This window comes from Microcebus murinus, chromosome 22, assembly GCF_040939455.1.
Source record: "Microcebus murinus isolate Inina chromosome 22, M.murinus_Inina_mat1.0, whole genome shotgun sequence".
NCBI lineage: Eukaryota > Metazoa > Chordata > Mammalia > Primates > Cheirogaleidae > Microcebus > Microcebus murinus.
In genome coordinates, this window is record NC_134125.1 from 20584409 (window position 1) to 20611110 (window position 26702).

General features: G+C 54.5%; 1 protein-coding gene and 1 pseudogene across 3 annotated transcripts; both read right to left on the reverse strand.

Moving 5' to 3' along the window:
- Nucleotides 1-58: 58 nt before the first annotated feature.
- On the reverse strand, nucleotides 59-26702 carry ZMAT5 (zinc finger matrin-type 5). Of its 3 annotated transcripts, none has more exons than XM_012763869.2 (6): nucleotides 26603-26702; nucleotides 13912-14066; nucleotides 7978-8040; nucleotides 6624-6704; nucleotides 4826-4937; nucleotides 59-383 (listed from the first exon to the last, which is right to left on the reverse strand). In XM_012763869.2, exons 2-6 carry the CDS (start codon nucleotides 14036-14038, stop codon nucleotides 254-256), a joined length of 513 nt encoding a protein of 170 aa, XP_012619323.2. In that variant the 5' UTR covers nucleotides 14039-14066; nucleotides 26603-26702; the 3' UTR covers nucleotides 59-253. The 3 variants fall into 3 exon arrangements, with proteins under 3 accessions (XP_012619323.2, XP_012619324.2, XP_075852810.1); XM_012763870.2 differs by having other exon boundaries at nucleotides 26578-26664; XM_075996695.1 differs by lacking the exon at nucleotides 26603-26702 and adding an exon at nucleotides 20382-20403.
- Nucleotides 8802-8920, reverse strand: LOC142863765 (uncharacterized; annotated as a pseudogene).

Genomic DNA, 26702 nt, shown 5'->3' on the forward strand with positions numbered 1-26702 from the left:
GCGCTGGGCAGTGGAGTTCAGAGCCCAGGGCGCGGGCAGCACCGCCAGACCACCGTGGTGACAGACAGGACTTTCTTTATCAGTATCTGGGAGGTTTCTCATCCATCCTCTCAAGACGTCACATGGGGGCAGGAGGCCAGGCTGACAGTCTCAGGGGCTCCCTGCACACAGCAGGAAGGGGCTCGGCTCCCCTTTAGCTGTCCTGTGACTGATGAGAGACGTGACCAGGCGGGGTCAGGATGGGTTGCGGGGCTCAGCCCCACTGGACTCTGGGCTGCAGGGGCCACCCCCCGGGAGGGGGTGCCCGCAGGGATGGGGGCAGCTCCTGGACTGGTGGCCAGCCCACCGGGTACTGGAAGACGGTGGCTCTGGTGGGTTCGGCCCTAGAGAAAGGAGAGGGGCAGAGAATTAGAGTGGGACACGTTCCAGGCCCAGGCTGGGGACCCACGCACCCCAGCTCACCCGCCCTAGCACCCTGGCTGTGCAGAGGGTCAGCTGCCTACACCTTTCTGGAAAACATGCAGACCCTTTGAGCCAGCAACCTCACCTCTAGGAACTGAGCCTGAGGAACTAGTGGGGCTGTAGGTAGAGACCGAGCCACGAGAATGGCCGTGAGACATGGACATGACCTTAGTGTCCACCCGTGGGGACTGACTAAATACATATGCACGTCCGCAGCAGAGAATGCTACGCCGCCTGCGTAAAAATTAAGGCAGATTTATTCGCACTGACGGGGAAAGACATACTGTGTGAGCAGGGAGAGAAAAGCAGCTTATAAAATAATGTATATAGCATGATACTATTTTTGTTTAAAGATATATAAAATATATAAATGCATAAAAATTCCCTGGAAGACACCGCAAAATGTTAACCGTGGTTCTGAGTGGTGTAGTTATGGGTGATTTTTTTTACTTCTTTATACTTTTCGAAAGTTGACAAGCACGCAAGCCTTTGAAATCGGAAAAAAAATATTGTCTAAAGTTTTTTTTTTAAAGCCTCATTTCTCGTGCTACTCACTCTCCTCAATGCTCACCTCCCCTGGAACTCAGCGCCCATGTGAAGTGCCTGCCCCAGGAAAGGCATCCCCTGCGCCCGACCTGGGGCACCCTGTCCAAAGGGAGCTGGCCAGAGCCCAGTGACTGCTGACTGACAAGTGGTGATGCTGAGGGCTCTAACTGACCGGGCACTGTTCTGGGCCAGACATCCTGGGCTAGAGAGAAACTTCAAGAATCCTCACTCGGGCCAGACGTGGTGGCTCATGCCTCTAATCCTAGCACTCTGGGAGGCTGAGGTGGGAGGATTGCTTAAGGTCAGGAGTTCTAAACCAGCCTGAGCAAGTATGAGATCCCATCTCTACTAAAAATAGAAAGAAATTAATTGGCCAACTAAAAGTATATAGAGGCCGGGCGTGGTGGCTCACGCTTGTAATCCTAGCACTCTGGGAGGCCGAGGCGGGCGGATTGCTCAAGGTCAGGAGTTCAAAACCAGCCTGAGCGAGACCCTGTCTCTACTATAAAAATAGAAAGAAATTAATTGGCCAACTAATATATATATATAAAATTAGCCGGGCATGGTGGCACGTGCCTGTAGTCCCAGCTACTCGGGAGGCTGAGGCAGGAGGATTGCTTGAGCTCAGGAGTTTGAGGTTGCTGTGAGCTAGGCTGACGCCATGGCACTCACTCTAGCCTGGGCAACAAAGCGAGACTCTGTCTCAAAAAAAAAAAAAAAAGTATATAGAAAAATTTGGCTGTGCACATTGGCGCATGCCTGTAGTCCCAGCTACTCGGGAGGCTGAGGCAGGAGGATCACTTGAGCCCAGGACTTTGAGGTTGCTGTGAGGTAGGCTGACGCCATGGCACTTTAGCCCGGGCAACAGAGTGAGACTCTGTCTCAAAATAAATAAATAAATAAAAGAATCCTCACTTGAACACCATTTTATAGATGAGGCAACTTGAGGTGTAAAAAGTCTGTATGTGACTAAGTGACACTGTCAGGAAGGAGCAGAGGGGACTGGAATGCAATCCACACCTGGCTACAGACACTACCCCTCCCCCTCAGTCCCCCTCCCCCAGCAGCACCCCACCAGACCCCACACCAGCCTTCGGGGAGGGTGAGGCCCCAGTAGCTCCTGGCAGGCTCGTGGGCCTGCAGACAGAGAAGGGCCCGGGCCCCCGGGACAGGTATGTGGAGGAGCAGGTGGGGAGCTGGCCCCACTGCACCACCCAGCCTGCCCCTCTCTGGGCCCGTACAGCCACACATTGTCGAGGACTTCAGGGAGCCTCGGTGCAGCTTCTAGGGCCTCCAGGTGTGAGAGGACAGGGACATCCCCTGCTCCATGGCTTGCTGCCTGCTGGAAAGCGCAGAAAGCAGCTCTTGACATGATTTATGGCACTGGGGAGATTTCATAAACTCCGCCAGCCGCAGAGAAGGGGGAAGGTAGGCTCCGCAGTAGCAGGGAGCCCCAGACGCCAGCCAAGCCTGGGCTCCCCCAGGAGGCTGTGATCCTGGGGAGCCCCTTCCCCCAGAAAATGGGGCAGATTCTCAGGCAGCTGGGACCTAACTCCTGGGTCCAGGGCTCAGCCCAGAGCCCCTGCCCACCCTGAGGGCAAACCCTGCGTCTGCTCACACACTGGCACGTTGGCAGGGCCCCGACACGACACCCAAGGCTTGGAGGGATCCCTCTGGCCCCCGCAAAGAGGACAGTGCAGGGACACCGAGGTACACATGTGGCGCCACTCTGCTTGTGGCTTCTCTTGTGACCTGTCTGCCCTGTGCCCAAGGACAGGAGCAGCTCCCTTGCATTGACCCAGCCACGGTCCTAATCAAGAGGACACAGAGTCTGGGAGGAGGATGGGCCGGGACGGCTGCACTGGCCACACAGGGGTCCAAAGGGGCAGATTAAGAGGGATAAAGTCACAATCTGAAGAGCCAACAATGGGAAGCAGGACAGGCACTGGCTGCGCCGGGGGATTAGTCTGTGTCTGAGGCCGCCTCCCTCCCCTGGCTGCTCTGGGCACATCCCTCAGGGTCATTCTGCTGAGGGGACAGCACAGTGCTGCCAGGCTGGGGCTCATGGAGCCGCCGTGTCCCCACGTTTACAAGGAGGGCTCTGCTCAGCCTGCGGGAGTTGGAGCCCTCAAGTTGGGGTGGCCCCAGGTGGCCAGGCCACCATCTGTGCCCTGGGGGAGGAAACAGACACCCAGAGAGGAAGAGGAGCTGCTGCAGGTCGCCAGCCGAGTGGCCACAAGAGGCCCCTGGCACTAACACCCAGGGATCAGTCACCCAGGCTGGGGACCCTGCTCCTCTAAATACTCAACCATGCGGTCAACATGTCCTGGGCCCTGCACGCGTGCTCAGGCTGTGGGGGGCAGCCGGGGGCTGGAAGGGCGACGTCGTAGCTAAAGCTCCCAGGATGCGGCTGACTTTGCGCAGAGGCAAGAGACCGTTTCTGGCAGAGGAAACGGCACGTACAAGGTGCCCCCAAAGTACAAACAATGCCACGTCTAAGACACTGCCAAGTGTCCATTGCAACTGACAGGGGCCAGATGCAAGAGGGGAGAAGGTGACCCCACAGGCCGGGAGGTGGAGGGAGCAGGGGAGGGTGCGTCAGGGCTGTGGGTGGGGGATGACCTGCAGGGGAGAGGGGAGGTGAGACCAGGGAGGGGCGATGAGGCCGCCCAGGAGAGCCAGGGGGAGGGAGCGCACAGAGGGCACTGTTCCCACAGGACTGATTTCAGGCTGGAGGAAGGGACAGGAACACACCGAGTTGACCCGGGGACTTGAATCTGTCCCCTCCCGCTAATCCCACTGGGCAGGGGCAAAAGCCTGGGGCCCAAGGAACAGGGGTGACATTTCCCGAGACCAGCCTGCAGGAAGAGGGCTGTGCAAGCCTGAGGCAGCAATGACAAAAGTCAGAATAAATAGTCACCTACTTCCTGAAACCCTTTATCCCCAGGCTGGAGAGAAAGTGGCTCGTCTTGGCTCTGGGCCCCCAGGAGGCAGGCGCACAGGTGGGTGGGCACAGAGAACAAGTGGCTGTTGAGAAAGCACTGCCCTGGAAGTGGCCAGGCTGGGTGGCCAGGACAGTGGCCTGGGGGGCAGTGCTCAGACCCCCTAGAGCTGAGAGTGGCCCCAGTTGCAGACTCCATTCCAGAAACAGCCCCTACCATCCCAGCTGCTGGCCAGGCCTGAACATGGTGACAGAGGCAGCCTGGGGTCTAGACACAGAGCAGGGACCCGGCTTGCTCTCAAGTGAGGGCTGCAGGCAGCAGGTGTGTGGGCAGGACGGCCACAACCTCCTGGAGCAGTTGTGATTCCCTGGCTGCACAGTGGGGGTGCCAGTCTCCCCAAATGCCTAGGGCTGAGTGCTGGGCACACTGTGAGCACCAAACAAAGCCAGCCATCATGTGGTCACCACCTTTCCCTGTGACTCGAGCCAGTCATCAGCCTCAGTTTCCCCTCCTGCAGGGCCTTGCAGGGGACAGTGGGGAGCAGGTGCACAGCGACTGGCACACTGGGGGCTCAGTAACCACAGGTCAGGCCCCTCCCTCTAGCAATGGGCTTGGGGAAGAGTCAGATCTGCTCGGTCACCTGCCTCCTCTTCGGCCAAGGGGAATGGGCGCTTTGGTGCACACGCCGCAGCCTCCGGCTAGGGCTGGAGACCCGGGAGCCCCCAGCGTGGCCCCTCAGAGAGCTCTGTGGGAGGACCCGTGTCCGGCCCCTGGGCCTGGGCAGTTCACGGAGACCCCTCAGCTTCAGGAAGGGTAGGCCGGTGGGGGTGCTGTCCTTGGAGGACACGGCAGGAGGGGACCCGCAGGGCCTGTACCTGCTGCTCGGGGCTGAGCTCAGCCGCTTGGCTCTCTTCTCCAGCCAGTCCTCCAGATGGCCCTCGGGGAGCTCAGCAGTGTCCAGCGGCCACTCCCTGGCCCGCCTCTCCTCTGTGGGCAAGAGGGACAAAGGCAAGTGAGGGGGACACTCGTGCCCACCCGGCCCCCACCCTCCCAGAGCGCAGCAGGAACTGGCAGGCCCTGGGGTGCCACAGCAACCTTCCAGGGGGATGCAGGAGCAGAGCTGCCGGCTTGTACCCACCATGCCTGCTGCCACCTCCTGAAGCCATCTTGGTACCCCGAAGCCCAGCGCTCTGGGCTTCACTCTGTTTCCACATCAGTGGAGACAGCACTGGACCAGCTGCGGCCCAAGCTGTCGGGGACTTGGACACAGGACAGTGCATGTAAGGAGCCTGGCGCCCAGGAGGGCTCAACATCTGGGGTGCGAGGAGGCAGTGCGGGCTGTGGAACAGGGTCGAATCATGGCTCCACTACCTGCCAGGTCTCCGACCGTGGGCAAAGTAACGAGCCTCAGTTTCTGTGGTTTTTCCTTCTAATAAGATGTCCTACAAAGACCATTGGTCAGTGAATTAAAACCAAGCAATGAACGGAGTTCATACGAGCTGGTTGTGAGCATGCGATGGGGGTCAGAGTCCCCGCGTGGTCTGGGAAGGGCCTCAGGCCGGAGGGAGCAATCACACGCACGGCCAAGGCTCACGTGGAGCTGGGCCCTGGGCCAACACCACACAGGTGACATCTTGCTTCATCTTCACAAGCAGTCACTTTGGACGGCCAGGACCCTGCCTCCAAGGAGTTAAGCCACATGCCCAGGTTACAGGCAGAGCCAGGACTGTGGCTCTCAGCCCCCTCAGGCCTCTCCCTAAGCCTGTCTGCACTAGGCGTCATCTCTAGCTCTTGGACTCCCCGGCCCGCCCGTGCTGTCCCCACCAGGGACCAGCCGTTCCCTGATAGTCCATGGCCAGCAAAGATCTGGAAAGGCCACGGCCGCCAGGACTTGCTGGCTGGCCCCACGAGGCCTTGCCTCCACCCAGGAAAGCTCCTGGAAACCCTGCGTTGGTGCCAGGGCTGCAGCCGCACTGCCATCGCCACCGGCTTCCCAGGGCAGGGCAGGGCACGGAGCCTGCCAGCCCTGCCTGGTCCGGGGGAGGGAGGCCCCGCGAGGGACCAGGGCAAAGGCCCTAGACAGTTGCTGGCTGCCTGAGGCCACCTGGCCGGGGAAGCGCGAGTGGCAGCTCTCAGTGACCTGGAGCTGGCCTCGATGAGGGCGCCGGGGGAAGGTCGATAGCGACCGTCCACGTGGGAACTTCCTTGTTGTGTTCTCGGACAGCAGAGAGACGTGAGTCTCCCAATGGCAGACACGCCAGTTTCCATGGCGGCTGAGCTCGCCCTTCCCTAGAACCACCAGGCTGTGAGACTCCTGAGGGCAAGAGGGTGCTTTCTTCATCTCCTTGTCCCCAGAGCATCATGGGGACCTGCCTGGTGTCGCTGGGACTCCGTCTGTTGCCTGACTGAGGGAGGGAGGGAGGGAGGGAGTGCGTCCGTGAAGGACCCACCAGGCCGGCCACAGGCCCAGGAGAGGCCGGGGCACGTTCTCAGGGCTCCTGGCAGGAAGCCACGTGTGGTCCTCTTTCAGGACACAGCCCTGGGCCTTCTCTGCTCATGCCTGGGCAGTTGAGAGGCCCAGGGCTCCCGGTCACCTAAGCAGCCTGTGGCCTGCCCCACAGGGCAGCTCCCCTGGTCTCAGATCCCGCACCCCAGGGGACCGCCAAGACGCACCTTCCACCTGGATGCTCAGCTCCTGCAGGTCACGCTCGGACATGTGGGAAAATCTGCAGTTGGAGCCAAAGTCGCACTGGCCTGTGACAGAAAGACAGAGTCACTCGCCGCTCAGGAAGGCTGGCACTGTGGGCTGAGGGGCACCCTGATGAGGGGTTCCAGGGGTTTGAGGGGTGCAACTTCAGGGCCTGAAGCAATCCCAGTCTGGAACAAAAAACTGGACTCTATCTGGTCCGCCATACTCAGCAGTCGGAGTGACCCATCTGACCCGTCACGCCCTGCTCGTGACCCTTCCCCCCCTCCCCCGTGCTGGGGTCACACCCAGCCAAAGCCTGTCATGACTGTGCCGCACGAGCCTCTGTGGGCTGTCTCTCGTCACACCACCCCCACGCCTCGATGAACTACACGTGGGTTCCTCAAAGGGTGACGCTTCCCGACTGCACGCCAGGCCACGGCGCGAGCTGTGCCGCGGCCGCCCACTTGCCTCACCGCGGCAGCTGGACTGTGCCTCAGAAAGGCTTCAATGGTAGCTTCGCCAAGAAGGTACCCAAGTCCGGGATGCCTTCCCAATCTCAACCAAGGGGCCCAAATGTGTCTCAAAATACGGGGAGACTAGAGGTGACGTCTGTGGGGAAGCCCCGTCTGCAGGCCTGGGGCCCATGCTAGAGGCGGCGTGGCCACGCACCCAGCTGCCCCAGCTCAACAGCGGCAGCTCTCCCCATTGCTTAGCTCCCTTACAAACCATGGGAAACATCACCGTTTTCCTCTTTGCCTTGGCTGCCAGGGAGCTCAGGGCCAAACCCTTAGAAGGTACACAGGACCTCATGAGCAAGCATGGGGGAAACTATTCTCCTAGTTTTGTCTTATTTTTTCTCCAATTACTTTTATCTGTCTTTGGTTCCTTCACTTACTGAGGTTTGTATTGCTTTGAACTACATGCAGCTTTCGCTGAGTATTGAGCAGTCTAATTAGCACCTGGCATCCTTGGCTCTGACCCTGAACTTCCTCAGACTGTTGGACCTATTACCATCCCCAGCCCTGCCTGCGGGAAGGAGGCCACGGAGGCGGTCGGGCTCCCAGGCTAATCTAATCAGCCAGTCTATTACACTTATCAGTGTCTGCTGGACTTAGCGGCAATCTCCCAGTGCTTGCTGTTCCGAGGAGCCGATGAAATCACATCCTGGGTCTGACGAGCCGAGGGCCTGGGAGTCCTAAGGCACAACCCCCGGGAAAGCCCTGCATGACCAGTCAGTGACAGCCAAGGCTGCAAGGTGGGCTCGGGCTGCTGGCCAGGGTCAGGGGAGACGCTCTGCAGAGGTCCCCGCGGGGACCTGAGCTGAGCAGAGCACTTTACCTGTCAGTAGAAACTTCCTGCAGGGCCGCTTATTCTGCTCGTCCAGCAAGATGGCGGCTGCGTCTGCGGGACAAGAGAGGGGCCGCGTTCAGCCAGCACCACCAAGAGATGGGGAGGTGAAAGCCACAGGGGCGTGGACTTCGGCAGGACATGGTGGTATGGAAGGAAAGGAGCTCCCCATCCATGGGGGACAGGGGGACAGGGACAAGCACAGGAGGGGCTCCTGGGCAGAGAATATGAGCGACCTGGGTGACCTCAGCCCCTCCCACCCCACCCAGGACCAGCCAAAAAAGGAACCAGGTTTCAGGTCAGAGGTTCTTAACTTTGACCACATGACGGAATCACCAGGAAGTTTTGTTTTTATTTTTATTTTTTTATTTTTTATTTTTTTGAGGCAGAGTCTCACTTTGTTACCCAGGCTAGAATGAGTGCCATGGCATCAGCCTAGCTCACAGCAACCTCAAACTCCTGAGCTCAAGCAATCCTGCTGCCTCAGCCTCCCGAGTAGCTGGGACTACAGGCATGTGCCACCATGCCCGGCTAATTTTTTCTATATGTATTAGTTGGCCAATTAATTTCTTTCTGTTTATAGTAGAGATGAGGTCTCGCTCTTGCTCAGGCTGGTTTCGAACTCCTGACCTTGAGCAATCCACCCGCCTTGGCCTCCCAGAGTGCTAGGATTACAGGCGTGAGCCACCGCGCCCGGCTATTTTGTTTTATTTTTTAATCCTGGCACCATGGGACCTCTCTTCACAACTTCCTGTGATGCTATAGTTACAACATTATATATTGATTGTTTTATTTTTATTTTTATTTTTAACACAAGCCTATAGTACCCAGTATTCCCAGGTGGTCTCCCATCCAAGTACTAACCAGGCCCAACCCTGCTTAGCTTCTGGGGTCAGACAATATCAGGCATGTTTAGGGTGGTGTGGCTATCTGTGATGCTATAGTTATTTCAAAATAAAATGCTAAAACTAAATAATTCCTGGTGCCCAGGAAGCCCACCAACCAATGCTAGAGTCCAGGCAATGCTCCGTAAGCCAGACTCAATCTCTGCTTTCTGTTTCCCCTCCTCCCACCAGCTGCGTGTAGGGTGCTCCGGGCCAGCCAAGGACAGGACTTCCCAGCAATCATTCTGGACACCACCCCTGACCCTGGTTTCCTCTGATTTTTCCTATCTTTATTTTCATCCTACAGTTATGGTTTTAAGTTTTGTGTGCTTCTTGGTAGGCAAAGTACCAATCAGTTAAAATCTGTAAGTGAGTCAAATCTGAGGACGGTGACCTGACTCAGAGGCTCTGACACCCTGTCGGGGAGAGAAGAGGCCAGGCCTGAGCTGGACATTCGCCTATCACATTTTTTAGAGGCCGAGGAAGGACCACGGGTTCCAGAAACCTGGGAAACCTGAGTTCAAATCCCAGCTACACGTGACCAGACCACGTTCAAGCTGCTTCCTCTCTCCGAGTCTCAGTTTCCCCGTATCTAAAATGGGAGAGAACTCCCACCTGGCAAGGCTGTTGTGGAGAGCACTCGGCAGAGGAGGCCCCTGATTTCCCAACCTTGGAAGCACATTAGAATCACTGGGAAAGGGACAGAAACCAGCCTCTGAGGCTGGGGGCTGCCCCTGCATTGCATTCCCTGCGTGGTGCTACCGTGCAGCCAGGACTGAGCGGGCGCTCAGCAGATGGTAGCAGCTCTTTTGCCATTTCTTAATTTATTTTTTATTTTAAAATTATTTTGGCCAGGCGCAGTGGCTCACGTTTGTAATCCTAGCACTCTGGGAGGCCGAGGCAGGCAAATTGTTCAAGGTCAGGAGTTCGAAACCAGCCTGAGCAAGAGCGAGACCCCATCTCTACTATAAATAGAAAGAAATTAATTGGCCAACTAATATATATAGAAATAATTAGCCAGGCATGAAGGCCTGTAGTCCCAGCTACTCGGGAGGCTGAGGCAGGAGGATTGCTTGAGCCCACGAGTTTGAGGTTGCTGTGAGCTAGGCTGACGCCATGGCACTCACTCTAGCCTGGGCAACAAAACTCTGTCTCAAATAAAATAAAAGAAAAATAAATAAAATTATTTTTAAGTTTTTAAATTTCATTTACTTTTTTATTTTAAGGAGACGAGGTCTCACTGTGTTGCCCAGGCTGGGGTGCAGTGGCTATTCCCAGATGCGATCCCATGCTGATCACCTCGAGAATTTTGACCTGCTCCATTTCCGACCTGGGCCGTTTCCCCTCTCCTTAGACAACCCGGTGGCCCCAGCTCCCGGGAGGCCACCATACTGATGCCGAACTTAGCATGGACGCCTGATCAGCATAGCACACTACAGACCAGAACTCCCGGGCCAAGCGACTCTCCAGCCCCAGCCTGCCGAGTAGCTGGGACTACAGGTATGTGCCGCCACATGTGGCTGTTACTTCGTTGCTTCCTCACAGATCCACTGTATTACGCTAAAACCCCGTTTTGCAGAGGGGGAAAGTGAGGTTCAGATAGGCGAAGTGATGTGCCCAAGGGCACACAGTCAGGAAGCGGCGGAGACAGGCCTGGCCCTGGTGTGTGCCAGCCTGAAGCACCTGCCCCTCGTTGTGCAGCTGCGTAGCTGATGTCCATGTGGACCCCTCCCTGCCCCAGGGCAAGGCAGCTGCTGGCTGGGGATTGGCCTGGCAGGGCTGGGAGTGGGTTATCAGAGGACTTGTGCCCAGGAGGCCTGGCAAAGCTGTGGGTGGGGCAGCAGGGTGGGGAGGGTCCATGTGACAGTACGGAGCTTATCAGACTTGGCCCACCCAGCTGGTGCCAGAGATACCACTGCCCTGCCCGCCCCTCCCAGAGAAGGTGGGCAGGTGGAGAGCATGTGGACGTTGCCAAGGACGCCCTCCCTGAGGCTAGGACAGCTGGGCCTGGCAGGGGGGCTGAGCCCGAGTCCCAGACAAGGGGCCGTGGCTGGGCGGCTCAGTGTGGGAGTGGAATTCCAGGCTGCCCAGCTTCTGGCTGGTGGTTTTCAACCTCAGCCACACACCAGCATCGCCAGGTAGCTTTTCAAGTACATGGATACCTGGACCCCCACCCCCGCCTCAGGTTCTGCTTTAATTCGTGAGAGGGGGAGAGCATCAGAATTGTTTAAAGCTCCTGAGTGACACTGAAGTACAACCAGGGCTGAGAACCCCCCGCCTGGGCCTTGCACAAGGAAGCCCATGCTCTCCTCCACTTGGCGTTCAAGGCTCCTTGTGATCTGACCCTACAGGCCCTTCTCACTTCATCTCACAAAGTGAACAGCTGCCCCAGGTGCCCTGGGTTAGTCTGCCCATTCATTTGGACATTTATCTAACAAACATTCACTGAGCACGTCCTGTGTGCCAGGCACCAGGCCAGGAAGAGGATTTAAGTGTGGAACAAGTCAGAGCTGGTCCTTCCTTCTGGTCCAGCAGTCACTAATCCATGTGAATAGAAATGGGGTAAACACCTAGCATGCAGCCAAATGACCTGACTGGCCCAGGGGTCGGGGAGGACGTCCCTGAGGATTCGCTGCCTGAGTGGAGTTCTAAGATGGAGGGACCTGGCTTGTGCTGGGGAGGACAGCAGGAAGGGCATGCCCACAGCGGGGACAGTACATGCCACAGTACATGCAGCGGCCAGTGACGTTGCAGCCAGGGGGAAGAGGCCGGCAGGGCATGGAGGCCTAGGCAGGAGGGGGCTCTGCCTGGAACACATTGTTGTAATTGGGCACAAGGTCACTTAGAAGAGGAGCCCTGTTTTATCCACCTTTGAATCTTCAGAGCCAGTCTGGGAGCCAATAACATGCTGAATGATCGAGCCTGGAGATAAAGGCCTGCGGCAATCCTTTGAGGACCCACAGGCACTGTTCCTGCTTAGTGAACCCTTATGTGCCATGCAGTCACCATGAGCCTGCTGAGCCTGTCTTGTCCCTGGGAGGTGGGTACTGTTGTCACGGCTTTTGCTTCTCTTGGTAACTCTCTAAGCCAGGCAAGCCTGGCTGGGGGTCAGGATCACCTGGAGACCTTTAGGTAAAAAACACTGACCCCTTACCTTATCACTGAGGCAGGTTTGGTGGGGTGGGGACCAGGCGAGGTATTTGTAAAGCCTTCCCAGACAAAATGAGGACCATGCTGTGAGTGAGCGACACTTGGGACTGACACCCAGGCAGCCTGGCTCCAGGGCCCGTGCTTGTCCTGACCACGGCTGATGGGCTGCCAGCCCCTCTGAGGGCCAAGGGACTTGCCCCAGGCCACAAAGCTGGGAGCAGAGCAGGAGTCGAGAGGAGCCCAGGCTGGGGCATAAGGTGACTCCCCAAGTTTGTGTGGTCGCTTAGGGTGCGCTGGAGCCCTGGGCAGCCTCCTGAGGAAGTGGAAAGAGCTCACGCGCCAGCTCAGCCCCCACAGCTGGGGACCCCTGGCCTGCCCAGCCCCCCTTGCTCTAAGGATGGAACGTGGTTGGGATGGGGGAGGACACCAAAGACACTAAGAATTCAGGAGTCCCGAGGAGGGGCTAGTGGCACCTGCTGTCTCTCCTTTTCTGTAAGTAACACCAGGACCATTGCAATCAGCCCTGGACCCCGGGACCTTGCCGTTCTCAGCTGCCGAGAGTCTGGGACTAGGAGCAAGTACCAAGGTGACCCTGCCTCCATGCTAGATCACAGTTCCTGCAGGGTTTGGGTGACAGAGAGTCTTTGCCTAACACTAGGGTCAGAGGCCTCCACCTTGGAGACCCCAGTGTCCCCGAATTCCCCCTTTGTTCCCACTCCCAGCCAAGCCCGGCCTGCTGAGTGGCCTGGCCACTGTCTCTCCACCTGAGCCTCAGCCTCCTCATCCAAAGTGGGGAGACTCCGGGAAGGCTTTAAAAATACCTCCCCTGGTCCCCATCCTACCAAACCTGCCTCTGGGGATGGGGTCAGGGGTCAGTGTTTTCTAACTAAAGGTCTCCAGGTGATCCTGACCCCCAGCCAGGGTTGCCTGGCTTAGAGAGTTACCAAGAGAAGCAAATGAGGAACCAAGGAAAGCACATGGCATACAGCAAGCACTCAATAAATGCTCACTCCCTTCTCATGAATTCTGTCTCAACCAGGGAACTCTCTGTCCCCTTCTCCTCCCTTCTTGGCTACTGGGACTTGGTTCCATCCTTCCAGGCTCTGGGCCCTGTCCCAGAATCCTGCTCCCCAACCTGTGGAGCACCAGCCCCGGCCGGCTCGCTCTAGAAGCTCCTGGTCCACCCTGACCCCACTGCCAAGCTCTCACGCCTTTCCACCCGGCTCCTGCCCAGCACGCTCTGGACCCTCCCTGGCTGCTCCTCAGTGTGCACGTCTAGTGACAGCCGAGCAGCAGCACAGCTCCCCACTATGGGCAGCTCCCGAGGGCCTGGGCCTGTGCTGGGTGCACGGTCTCACCTGCTCTGAGCAGCGTTTCCCGGAAGAGCTCGTCCTCCCTCGCAGCTCAGCCATTCGCCTGCCCCTCTAGGCAGTCGTTCAACCACCATTCACTGCACCTGACCACTCTCCGAGCAGCGGAGTCGGCGCTGTCCCACGTGGGTCTGCCGCTGCCTAAAGCCCTTCAAAGGCTGCCCTCTGCCCTGGGACAAGGCACCCCTCCTTTACTGTGGCCTCTGCTTCAGCTACTGGCTCTGACATCACCTCCTCCAAGAAGGCTTCTACCTGCGCAAAGTATGCCTGGAGCCTGGCAGGTGCTGCAGCGCAGAGCCCTCGGTCAAGGTCGCTGAAGAGAGAAGCTCACGTTCCAGCTCACATTCTGCCCCTCTGAGGGTCCATCTGCCCCTGGGGACCAGCGGCCCAGGCCTCCCTCTCTTTTGATCCTCAAAGAGCACAGACCCAGACTGTCGCTGACCCAGTGTCCCTTGTGTGACAATGAGAAGATCAGAGACCAGGGCTCCATAAGCCCGGCCACCGAGCCAGAGGACACCCACCTCGGAACATGTCGTACCAGACCTTCTTGGCCTTGAGGTGCTGCAGCCCGTTCAGGTGCTTCTTCCGGTTGTGGAGGTTGTCCTGGAAGGAGCGGTCGCAGTAGTCACAGAAGTATCGCTTCCCCATGGCCACCTACGGGAGGTGCTGCCGCCACCTGGGAAGCCACAAAGCACTGGTCAGACCATGGAGAAAACACCACTCGCCAAAGCTCTGGACACCCCCACCCTCGAGCACTCCCTGGGGCTTCACTTCCACGTGCCCTGGCCCATGAAGAATGTCCGATGGCTATGGCCTAAGAGGCCTCGTTCAGAGGGATCTTTTAATAATTCTGATGCCTAACCCAGGCCAGTTAAAGCAAAACCTCAGTGAGTGAGGCCCAGGCCCTGGTATTTCTTGAAGCTCACTAGGTAATTCTAACATGTAGCTGGCCTGGAGAACTACTACCTATACGCTCTAGCCAGCCTTTCTTGTCTCCCACCACACCTCTGACCCCTGACCTCTGACCTCCCTCTCTCCACATCAGCCACAGCAGCCTCCTATTGGCTCTTAACACATGCCAGGCACATGGCCACCTCGAGGCATGTGCACCTGCTATCCCCTCGGCCTCAGTGTTCTTCCCCAGGGACCTGCCATGCCTGCTCACTTGGCCCCTTCAATCTTTGTTCAAACATTGCCTTCTCAGTAATCTACTGTGACTTATTTACTTAAAATAGCAGAAGCACCCATTAAGTTCTTCCATTTCCTGCTTTATTTTTCCTTCAGACACTCATCACCTCAAGTCCTAAGTTACTTGTTATGTTTATTGTCTTTCTCTCCTAACAAAAACATAAATCCATGAGGGCAGGTGTGTTTCTGTTCGGTTTGTTGCTGGCGCCCCAGCACCTAAGATGCTGCATGGTACAGAATAGACAATCGAGTACTTGTTGAATAAATGAATTCCCATTTGCCCCTTGGGGCAACAGAGGTTCACAGACTGAAGTGATCCGCCCGAGGCCACACAGCTGATGAGCAGAAGGGAAACCCAGGCCCCCCAAACTCACACTGCTGGGTGTGTTCCCTTCCACGGCTGGCTCACAGTTTACAACCCCTCAGCCATGATGACCCAGGAGATCTGCAGTCCAAGGTGGGCAGCAATTCAATGACTGTCATGGCCAACGCTGGGGTCCCCCAGTTTGGTGCCACAAGGACAGAAGAGGAACGAGTCCTCTCAAGGTCATCAAGTGGGATCTGCCAAGGCTGAGCCCAGACCAACCCTTCACCCTATAGTCTGAGCCCTCACGTCACAGAGCAGGTTTCTGAAGCCCAGAGGAGGAAGGGAAATGACTTCCCTACGGTCACAAGACAGCCACCCAGGTTGCAGCAAAAGCCCCAGCCTCCAGGACCCGATCGGCAGAGCAGACGGGTGGAGGAAGAGAGTGGGGAGAGACGCGAAGATGAGCCAGCCTCCAGAACAGTCCCCGCAGCCAAGCAGGTTGATGGAGAAAGCCGCTTCTGCAGACAGGGACAGCAGCCATTAAGTCAGGGGCTGTAATGGGATCGGGAACAGTCATTCAAAATGAAAACATATAAAACCTCTCTTCTCCCATTACTGCTGAGAAACTGCGTCTCAGACACGCAGACTTGATATATTAAATTTGGCAGCTCTAATACACCCCGTCTTGCCAATAAACTTATAGGAATTGGATTGAAATTGTAAGAGATGAACGTTTAACAGCCGACTGCTAAACCAAGCCATTCATGAAGCCTGAAGCTCCAAGGAGCTGCTGGCTCTGGGGAAGGGAGGGGCAGAGAGGGAGTCTCTCTGGGAGACAGAAATGGAACAGTGGCTGACTTAGCTGGATGGAGCCACACAGGCATCAAGCTGCCGCTGTGTGACCTTGGGCAAGTCACTTCTCTTTAGGCCTCTACTTTCTCTGCGGGAATGGGAGCAGCGGGTCTGGCTGGCTGCTGATTGCCTGGGGAGTGGTGCAGAGAGTCTGCTAATGCAAATGGCAAAAACGACACTAATAATGCCTGGCATTGAGCAAATGCTCAGTAAGTAAATAGCACAGGCTTTATTAGAGCTAGTGGTTTACTGAGAATCTACTATGTGCCAATACTAAGCTAAAAGCTTTCTGTGCCTCATCTCACTTACTCCACAGGACAACCCGTGAGGTAGGGCCTGTTAGGTTCTAAGAGGTCAAGTGCTTTAGTCAAGGTTATGAGCCCAGAAGCAGCGTAGCTGGACGTAGAATCCGGGCAGCAAGGCCCCAGAGCCCACGCTCCTAATCACTTAAGGAAAGTCTCTCCCAACAGATCATACTGATGACAGCTTTGCTTCATCATTACTCACTACACCCCTGGACCATGCTACCCCCTGTGAACCCCAAGAGGTATTATAATCCCACTTACAAACAAGGAAACTGAGGCTCAGAGAGGTGCTGTGAGGTGCCCTGTGTGTGTGTGTGGTTTTCTCCTCTCTCACACCTGGAGCAAACGAGCCAACAGTTCCATTCCCGTCCGCACTTTGACAGCCTCAGCCGAGGGCCACAGCTGCCCACCCACGGCCCCCTCTGCCCATGCTTTCCTCTGACACACGGGAAGTTCTCAGCCATCCAGATGGACCAACAGGACCCTGACTTCCAGTCCCAGCTCTGCCAGGTGAGCCTGAGGCTCTGTCACTCGCCCTCTCTTGGCCTCAGTTTCCCCATGTGTGAAGCAGCAGGACCGGTGATCGCTAAGGGCCTCTCCAGTTCTGGTATCTGATGATCAGATGAGTGATGCCCGCGATGGTGCCTTCCACCCTCCTGTCACAGAAGCACGCTCAGGCTCTGGCCAGAACAGCGGGCAGCACAGTCCCTTACCGAGCACCGCGCCCTGTGAAGCAGGTCACATCGGCCCCATTTCACCTCCGAGAGGAGGACACTCAGCCTGGGGACAGCACTAAGCATCAGGACCTGCAATCGCCTCGTTTACAGGCCTGGGGAGGCCGCGTGGGGAAAGGGTTAGGAGCTGGGCTCTGGCGTCAGATGCCAGGGTTCAAACCCTGGTGCCACCGCTCTCTAACTCTGCGATCTGGGGCCATTATTTAACTTCCAGCCACAGTTTCCTGCTATCAAAACTGGGATCACAACAGTGCCTGAAACACTGGCTGTCATCCCCCTCGTTACTGTCCTCCAGAAAACAGAGGCTCAGATAAGAACACAATGTCAGTGCCCAAGTGACCTCTGGGGTCAGTGGGTCCATATTACAGATGCGGAGAGTGAGGCCAGGAGAGGGGAAGTGGTTGCCCAGAGTACACAAGAGGCACAGAGGTGGCCGTGGCTCTGAACGACAGCTCTGCAGAACCCCACTGTCTGGGGATGGTGGTGGGGGGCCCACACATCCTGCCTACTTCACAGGCATGTGCCCCTCCTGTTCCTGGGCAGGAGGTGGACTTCAGCAAGGTGACCTTGCCCAAGTGTGAACTTCCAGGGCTCCCGACCCCGCTGCCTCTTGCTCTGGTGCCTTTGCACGCAGGAGGGCAAGGCGCGGCTCGCAGACTCCTCCGGACAGAGGCAGTGCCCTGCCAGACACGCAGCTTGGCAGGCAAGCAGCACGCTGGCTAGATTTCAGCTCCAACTCACCCTCAGCCAGGCGTCCTTGCACAAAGCACAACCTGCACCACCGCACTTGGCAGCCTTGAGTTGGGGATCAGGGACAGGGGAGGGAGGGGGCAGACGGAGAGTTTCTAGACGGCGCCCAGACACCAGCATGGGTGCTGACTAAGCTGGCCCTCTCGGCTGATTCATCCTCATCCTCTGAGGGTGGCGTGCTCAGCAGCGCGTGAGCGAGGTCCCGTCCAGAACACAGAACCATCCGGCCCCACTCCCCCGTAAGAAGCACAGGTGGTGCTACCCGCCCACTCCCAGGGACCAGGTCCACGGCTGCAATAGCGTCTGCGGGCTCCTCAGCTTTGCCAGGTGAGAGTGCTGACTCCTGGTGGCCAAGGGGCAGTGGGCAAGGCCAGTGGGACAACACTCTGGGGTCACATAGGTCTGGATTAGAATTCCAGCTCTGCCACTTAGAAGCTGGGTGACCTCTGGACGGTGATTTCGTCTCCCTGAGCCTGTGCTTAGCTATGAAACAAGGATTCCACGGCTGTGGAGGATTTTCCGAGGCTGCAGTACATTAAGGCACGTGGTGCACAGTCAGCGCTCAAAGAGTGGACGCTGTCACTGTGGTTACTATCAGTGCCCAGGTGGTCTGCTCCCTCACCCTCTTGGTGAGCACAATTAAAGCTGCAGTCAAGGTCAATGGCACGGGCATTTATGCCTGTCCTTATAAGCATGCTCCCGTGCCACAGCTGCGTGGGGACGAACAAGCCAGTGTTCGTCTGCAGAAGCCAAGGCCTCCCCAGCCTTCTTCTCCTCCACCTGGGTACAGAGACGGGGTGGATATAGAAGAGAGACACATCAAGCCCTAAAGGCAGGTCTGTCACCGCCACCACCAGCCCTCCACGCAGGACTCGTGTCCAGCAGGGCCCTGGCCTGACCTGATGCTCAGCTCTGGGCTCAACCCTATTCCACTGAGTTAAACCCTGTCTGCTGCCTTGTGGCACCCGACTTCAGTCCCCCAGGCTCAAAGAAAACATGACTAGTTAGGACACTGGGATGGAAGAGGGAAGAAAAGAGGCTTGGCGTGGAGTGAGGGGAGAGATCTTCACCCCAGCATGTAGCTGTCATTCCCTTATTTAATCCCCCTGGAGACCCTCTGAGTAGATGTCAGGTGCCCATTTTACAGATGAGGAAACAGGCTTAGAAATATTCCCTCCTAATTTGCTCACAGCCAAGGCTTGGAAATAATCATAACAATTATTGTTAGCGTCAGGAACAATGATGACACTTACACCAGTAACTATAACAATAATGTCTCCTCATCCTGAGCCCTGGGGACCCTCACGTGCTTTCTTGTGGAGTCATCACCATGACCATGACGCTGTGAAGCCAGGAGTCCGAGGCACATCAGAGGCACACCAGAGCTGGCGTTCACTCACACTCGGTCAGGCTGACCCCAGAGCCATTCTGTCCCCATGGCGCGGCTGCCCCGCTGTGTGGCTGCTGCGGGCAGACGCTTGCACTATATCGACAGTCTCGGTTCCTGCCATTGCGTGCAGAGGTACGGAGCTGGCTTGGCACCAGGCTAAAATAAGCCAACAGCTCGGCCTTCGGCCAGGGGCAGGGATGCACACTGCAATTATCCCGGACCTGTGCTCGCCACAGGTGCCCCAGCTCACCTGTCATTTCTTCTAATTATGGCACCACCAAGCCCCAGGCAAACAGTAAACCATTGCCAGAGAACGGCGTTCTTGCACGCCCACTAGGAGCCCGGCAATGTCCCAGTGTCACATATGCCTGCCGTCTGGAGTTGATGGCATCAGAACCACCCTGGGGAGGGTGGCCTGCAGACTGCCGGCTCAGGACCCTGCTCCAACAGACGCACCAAGGAAATGCAGATGTCTTCCCCGACAAGAGCCCCAGATGTTAGGGATATCCTTCAGATGCCCCTGCCTAGCAGGCCAAGGCAGGGGAGGGCCCCACCCAGAGCGACTTCTAGCTCGGCAGGTCTGGGATGGGGCCAGGATCTAAAGTCTGGATTCAGAGTCCACAGAGAAAGGATCACCTAAAGTAGTAGATGAGAGGCAGAAGAACAGAGAGGGCGAGAGCTCACCCAAAGTTACACAGACCACTCTGGTCAATCCTCGGGCAGCGTTTTTCCTTAAACACAATACTCTAATCATTAGCCCCAGTTGGAATCCTACCCCTGCCACTCTCAGGCTGTGTCACTCCCAGCAAACCCCTCACCCTCTGAGCTTCCTCGGGATGATGAGGGTAATAAACTACTCCACAGATTACCATGAGGATGAAATCATGCACACTGGGTGCTCAGCACGGGGCTTGGCATGCCAGTGGTGCCCCACACACTGGACGTGGCAGCCAGCCTTCCCGGCCCCCAGCCGTCCCACCTGCTGGCCTCTGCACTTGGGAAATCCCCTCGCAAGCTGTGTCACGGCTAGTCTGTGTGACCGAGAGAATACAGCAGAGGTACCAGTATGCCATCTCCAAGTTCAAGTTGTAAAAGACACTGCAGCTTCCATCTTGGAGTCTCTGATTCTCTGACCACTTGGTCTGCGGGAAGCCAGCTGCCTCGCTGTGAACCACCCTGTGGTGAGGCCCACGTGGCAAGCAACTGAGACCCGCCTGCTACCAGCCACATGAGCAAGCTTGGAAGCAAACCCTCCAACCCCAGTTAAACCTTCAGATGACCGCACCCTGGCTGATGGCGTGACTGCCACCTCGTGACAGAATCTAAGCTAGAACCATCCAGCTAAGTCATTCCTGAATTCCTGACTCTCAGAAACAGTATGAGAAAATAATGAGATAATGAAAGTTTGGAGGAAATCTGTTAGGCAGCAATAATTAATAAAACACGCTGGCACGGTGGCTCATACCTGTAATCTTAGCACTTTGGGAGGCCAAGGTGGAAGCATTGCTCGAGGTCAGGAGTTCGAGACCAGCCTCAGCAAGAGTAAGACCCCCATCTCTACAAAAAATAGAAAAATTAGCTGGACATGGTGGTGCATGCCTGTAGTCCCAGTTACTCAGGAGGCTGAGGCAGGAGGATCCCTTGAGCCCAGGAGTTTGAGGTTACAGTGAGCTATGATGATGCCACTGCATTCCAGCTTAGGCAACAGAGCAAGAGCCTGCCTCACCCAAACAAAACAAAACAAAACACCAAAAAACCCTAACACAGAGGAATAAACGAATGAAAAAACAAAATCACTTTACAATCTGTGACAGTCACAGATACCAAGTACCTCATATCCCAAAACATTCCTGAGTCAAGTCAGTTAAGGCCCCTGGTCCCATTGACACAGGCACAACCCTCAGGCTCCACAGTGGTTTCCTTTCCATTCATTCATTCAGCAACTGAACATACGCTGAGCACTTCCTCTCTGCCAAACTGGGGTTCACGTCTCCTGACACAGAGACCCTGTGCTCACAAGAATATACCCCGAGTGTATGCTGGGGGCAGCCAACAGATATGCCCCCACTAACCCTACTAGGTATCAAATTTTGAGCCTGGGGACACCAGGGAGGGGCACCTGCATCCAACAGGCAATTCCTCCAAGGAGAGGATCCAAGATAACCACAAACATCTAGGTGCCCAGATGGTCACTGCAATGTAGCTTGTCCTAAAACTGAACTCTAAATGTCCAACCGCAAGCAAAGCTGACAGTTATCCACAGCTCACGACACGCCAGGCATGCTGCTCAGAGTCCTCTGTGGTGCCAGGGATCAATGACATGATGCACAAAGCCTGTGAGGTCGGTCCTGTTGTTATCCTCATTTTACACCCCCCCTAAAATAATCTGTGGACAGAGAGAGCCCACAGCTGGCGAGAAGCAAGAGCACGGTGTGAGCCACATCTGCTCAATGGAGTACCACGCAGCTGTCAAAAGTCAAATCACAGAGGCTGGGCGCAGTGGCTCATGCCTGTAATCTTAGCACTCTGGGAGACTGAGGCGGCCGGATCACTTGAGTTCAGGAGTTCAAGACCAGCCTGAGCAAGAGCAAGACCCCGTCTCTAAAAAAATTAAATAAATAAAATAAAATCACAGGAAACTCTTCTGTCACTTGGACTAGACAATCTCTCTAGATTACTCAATGAAAAAACAGCTCATTATCACAATAGTATGTACAATATGATACCACTTTTTTTTTCTTTTTCTTTTGAGACAGAGTCTCACTGTGTTGCCCAGGCTAGAGTGCTATGGTGTCAGCCTAGCTCACAGCAACCTCAAACTCCTGGGCTCAAGCAATCCTCCTGCCTCAGCCTCCCAAGTAGCTGGGACTACAGGCATGTGCCACCATGCCCGGCTAATTTTTTTTCTATTTTTTTTTGTAGTTGTTTGGCTAATTTCTTTCTATTTATAGTAGAGACGGTGTCTTGCTTTTGCTCTGGCTGGTCTCGAACTCCTGAGCTCAAGCAATCCTCCCACCTTGGCCTCCCAGAGTGCTAGAATTACAGGCGTGAGCCACTACGCCCGGCCTGATACCACTTTTTTAAGGCGAAGGAGTTTTCCCCTCTACACACACACACACACACACAACACACACACACACACACACACACACACACACAAAAACAACCAGAGCAGACATAGGATATTTACTATAGTCACGTCTGGATAATAGGACTACGCAGATTTCATTTTACGTTTTTCTGTTTTTGTAAGTCTCTACATTTATCGTGTATTATTTTTAAAATTTCCCCCAAAAAATTCCCTTCAAAAAAGTGGGAAATTTGGATGAATTCTATTTCTTTTCCCTCAGCAGGCTGCCATGCAGGGTTGCAGGGACCTGGTTCACCGGATGAACCAGCTCGAGGTGGTGGCTCAAAGGGACAGAGCTGACATTTCCCTCGGCCCCTGACTGAGACTGATGAGGCAAACCCTGATTCCAATCAGACCTGGCTAGGCACAGCTCAAGGCCCAGTGGAGGTCGGCTGAGCCCAAATCTGGGCTCCGAGGACTGCAGGCTGGAGACACAGTTCTCATCAGATAGTTACAGGTCCCAGGAGGCCATAGTTTCCAAATAAGAAAGGTAAAAATAGTCTGAATGAGTTTCCTGAACCAGATACTTAGACTCAGAACTGCCTCTGCCTTCCCCTTCCTTCTGTCCCCAGTGTGGACTCCAAATGCCATCTGACCCTCTCTCTACCATCCCTGCTGCCCAAGCCAGATCTCAACTCCTCACATCTGGACATGGCCTCCTCAGTTCACCACATCCTGGGCAGCATCAGGATTAACCCTCTTAAGACACCCCTGCTCAAAATTTTCCACGGCTCCCAAGTGGGAACCTTATTAAAAGTGAAGTTTCAGGCCGGGCGCGGTGGCTCACACCGGTAATCCTAGCATTCTGGGAGGCTGAGGCGGGCAGATTGCTCAAGGTCAGGAGTTCAAAACCAGACTGAGCAAGAGCAAGACCCCGTCTCTACTATAAATAGAAAGAAATTAATTGGCCAACTAATATATATAGAAAAAAAAATTAGCTGGGCATGGTGGCGCATGCCTGTAGTCCCAGCTACTGGGGAGGCTGAGGCAGTAGGATCGCTTAAGCCCAGGAGACTGAGGTTGCTGTGAGCTAGGCTGACGCCACGGCACTCACTCTAGCCTGGGCAACAAAGTGAGACTCCGTCTCAAAAAAAAAAGTGAAGTTTCCTGAGTCAGGTCCCCAGAAATCCTGACTTAGCAGATCTGGAGGGGGACTCAGAAATCTGCATTTTAACCAGCAATTCTAGCATTCCCCAGTAAGTACCCCCTAAGATTACAGTCCCCAAAGCCCAGATGGCCTGTTAGGAAGCAGGCCATACAGCAGGAGGTGAGTGAGACCAAGAGTGGAAGCTTCATCTGTATTTACAGCCCCTCTCCATTGCCTGAACATTGCTGGAGCTCCGCCTCCCCCTCCCCCATCTCCCCCCACCCCCTCACCCATGGAAAAACTGCCTTCCATGAAACCCATCCCTGGTACTAAAAAGGTTGGGGACCGCTGCCCTAAGAAACAAAAACCTGGAAGAAATGAACTTCCCCCTGAATCCCAAGGGCAGCCTCCGCTGGGGACAGTCATTCCAAGTAGACACAGCTCCCTGGATTAATGTTTCAGTCTAAATCAGTCCAATTATGAATAACCTCAGCTCGCTGAAATGGGAACCCCAACTTGATGCAAAGCGCAATTTATTAGAGTAGACAAAACTGTTTCTTACTGGATAAGTGTCCTGCCGCACTCCAGGAAAGTTTAGAATTGAAAACAGAGGTAGAAGAGTACATCAAACTCACTGTATTAATGCTCCTGTCCTAAGTTTAGTCATAATCGGTGTACACTTGGCATTATATTTAAAAGCATCTGTAACATTCAAAGAATTTGATACGACGAGTATCTGACAGATAAGCATTGTGATTCCAATTTAAAATATAAAAGTTAAAATATATAGTTAGGCCAGGCACAGTAGCTCACCTGTAATCCCAGCCCTTTGGGAGGCTTATGTGGGAGGATCGTTTGAGGCTAGTTCAAGACCAGCCTGGGCAACACAGTGAGACTATGTTTCTACAAAAAAATTAAAAAATTAACTGGGTATGGTGGTGCTGTGAAAGTTATGAGGTGCCCCTCATATTCTGATTTCATGTCAGAGATGGAGCCTGTTTTGTTTTGTTGTTTTCAGGTCCCCAGACTGAGAGCCACTGACATAAGAGAATTTGACTAAGTCTGTAAAAGCAATTGTTTATAAAAACTTGAAATTATGTTTATAAATTTAATTGATTTTCTAGTAACTGTTTAGGTATTCTGGGGAAATTATGCTTGTTAGGTTACGCATCTGAAGTACTTAAAAAGAAAATCAAATATATTAAATTTATAAATAGAGTTAAAATATGTAAGAGAACGTAATTAAACTGTACATAGGGGTGAGTGTTTAAAGGAATTTAGTCTGTTCAACTTGAGTTCAAACATTAATCAAGGAAAAAAAAGTTAAGGTCATTTTTCTTATTTTCCTAGGTTTATGTATAGAATAGCAATTCCTATGTTGAAATCAATGGTTTAAAGAAAATTAGGTTTTTAAAATTATTACTCCAAAGTGAGACTTTTTTTTTTGAGATACGGTTTCACTATGTTGCCTGGGCTAGAGTGCAATGGCGTCATCACAGCTCACTGCAACCTCAAACTCCTGGGCTCAAGCGACTCTCCTGCCTCAGCCTCCCGAGTAGCTGGGACTACTGGCTTATGCCACCATGCCCGGCTAATTTTTCTATTTTTTTTTGTAGAGACAGTTCTCGCTTGTGCTCAGGCTGATCTCCAAACTCCTTGCCTCAAGTGATCCTTCAGCCTCGGCCTCCCGCAATGCTAGGATTACAGGCATGAGCCACCTTGCCAAGCCCAAAGTGAGAATTAAAAGATAAAAAATAAATAAAAAAAATAAAACAAGCCACACCTGTGGTCTTCCCCACTCATCCACCTAAAATGATTCCCTCAGCTTGAACTTCTCATCAGCCAGACTTGTTGGGGACAATTAGCAAAACCTAAGCAGTATTTTCCTGAAGCCTCACAACTTCCTGCCCTAAGGGGCTACCAAGGATGCTTTGCAATAGTAAATGACCACAGTAAGGCATAACTCATAATGGACATACAGCATTTCACATTTTTCCTTCTAGTCCCCTAATCAGACATTACTGTTACTCTTTACAGATGACTATTTTAATATGGCCCAGAGAGTGGGAGCCTGATCAAGGTCACATAGCATCAGAGGCAGAGCCAGGCCTGGAATCCAGTCCCTGGGTTCAAATGCCACCCCTATCCTGTTCACTCTTATCTCAGACCCACATCCTCATTTGCCTTGGGATAGCATCTCCACTTGATGTCTAAGGGGCAGCTCAAACTGAACGCGGCCAAAACAGAATTTAGGGCTCAGTGGTCGTGGCTCACGCCTGTAATCCTAGCAATTTGGGAGGCTGAGGCAGGAGGATCGATTGAGCTCAGGAGATTGAGACCAGCCTGAGGAACAGTGAGACACCCATCTCTACTAAAATAATAATAACAATTTAGGATCATTCCTGTTGATTTTCAGTTGTTGTAGTCAAAATTTAGATGTCCTTCATTCCTTTCTCGCACGCCCTACCTGCATCTGCCAAGCTGGTTCTGTCTGCCCTGTCTCCCAAAATACATCTCAGATCTGATCACTAATCCACACCCTAATCTAAATTCCCATCCACCCTCAACTGATCCACCATAGTCACTTCCCCTTTTCAGTCCATTATCCAGAGAGCAGCCAGAACGATGACATTAAAATGTAAATTAGATCTTGCCACATCTCTGCTTAAAACTCTTAAGTGGCTTCCTAGTGCAGTTAGAAAAAATAAGATTCTTTGCTATAGGTCTCGAGGCCAGACCTGAGCTGACGCAGAGTCAACCATTCATAATCCACTCTACTTCTTTCCCTCAAATATCCCAGGACTGCAGCCACCTCAAGGCCTTTGCACCAATGTTGTCCAGTTTGATCCGCTACTGTTCATTCTGGTCTCTAGTAGTCAGCCTCAGAGCAGCCACCCAGGCTACAATAGCACCACTCTCTGCCTCCCCAATTAACCTGTCTTCGGTTTTTCAAAGCACTGCTTGTTGTACTGCACCTCCCCACAGCGCACCGCAGTAGACTGAGCGCTCCATGAGAGCAGGGACTTGTTCACCGCTGGACTCCCATCGCAGTGCCCAGAGAGGCGCTCAGAAAACATTTGTTGAATGCCCTTGGTACTCCACAGCCCTTGCTATTTCTATTCCTAAAAAGGAATGAGTAGTATAGGTGTCCCGCCTTCCAGGCCAGGGTTCTCGGCTGCGAAGCCCAAAGGTGAAAGGAACAACAGGAAGCACAGGCAGAACCGTCCCTTCCTCTGAGGCCACCTTTTGCCACAGGCTCCAAATTCTTGGCCTGGACCTGAGGCTGGCAGACGAGACAAGGCGGAGAGACCAGCCAGGGTCGGGGAGCCCAGATCCCCTCTATCTAATCCCTACCCCAAGAAAAAGTGCGTCCCGCCACGGGCGCATGGACTTAGAAGGAAGAGCCCAAGTCTTCTTGTAGGGGAGAAAGAAACTACACTCGACCTGGAGGTCCGGCCAAAGAAGATACCTGGCTCCGCGAGGTTGGGTCGCTCCGGGCTCCTCCTCCGCCACCACCGCCCCGTGTCGCGCACTGCTTGCTGGGATTCGTAGTTCTTCTTTGGGTGTCA

Coding starts and splice junctions, on each gene's coding strand:
- ZMAT5 (XM_012763869.2), bottom strand. CDS start 14,038: ATGGGGAAGCGATACTTCTGTGACTACTGCGACCGCTCCTTCCAGGAC. Junction 6,705..7,977: donor CAGGAAGTTTCTACTGACAG/GTAAAGTGCTCT, acceptor TTTCTGTCACAG/GCCAGTGCGACTTTGGCTCC. Junction 384..4,825: donor AGCTCAGCCCCGAGCAGCAG/GTACAGGCCCTG, acceptor TCCTTTCTCTAG/GGCCGAACCCACCAGAGCCA.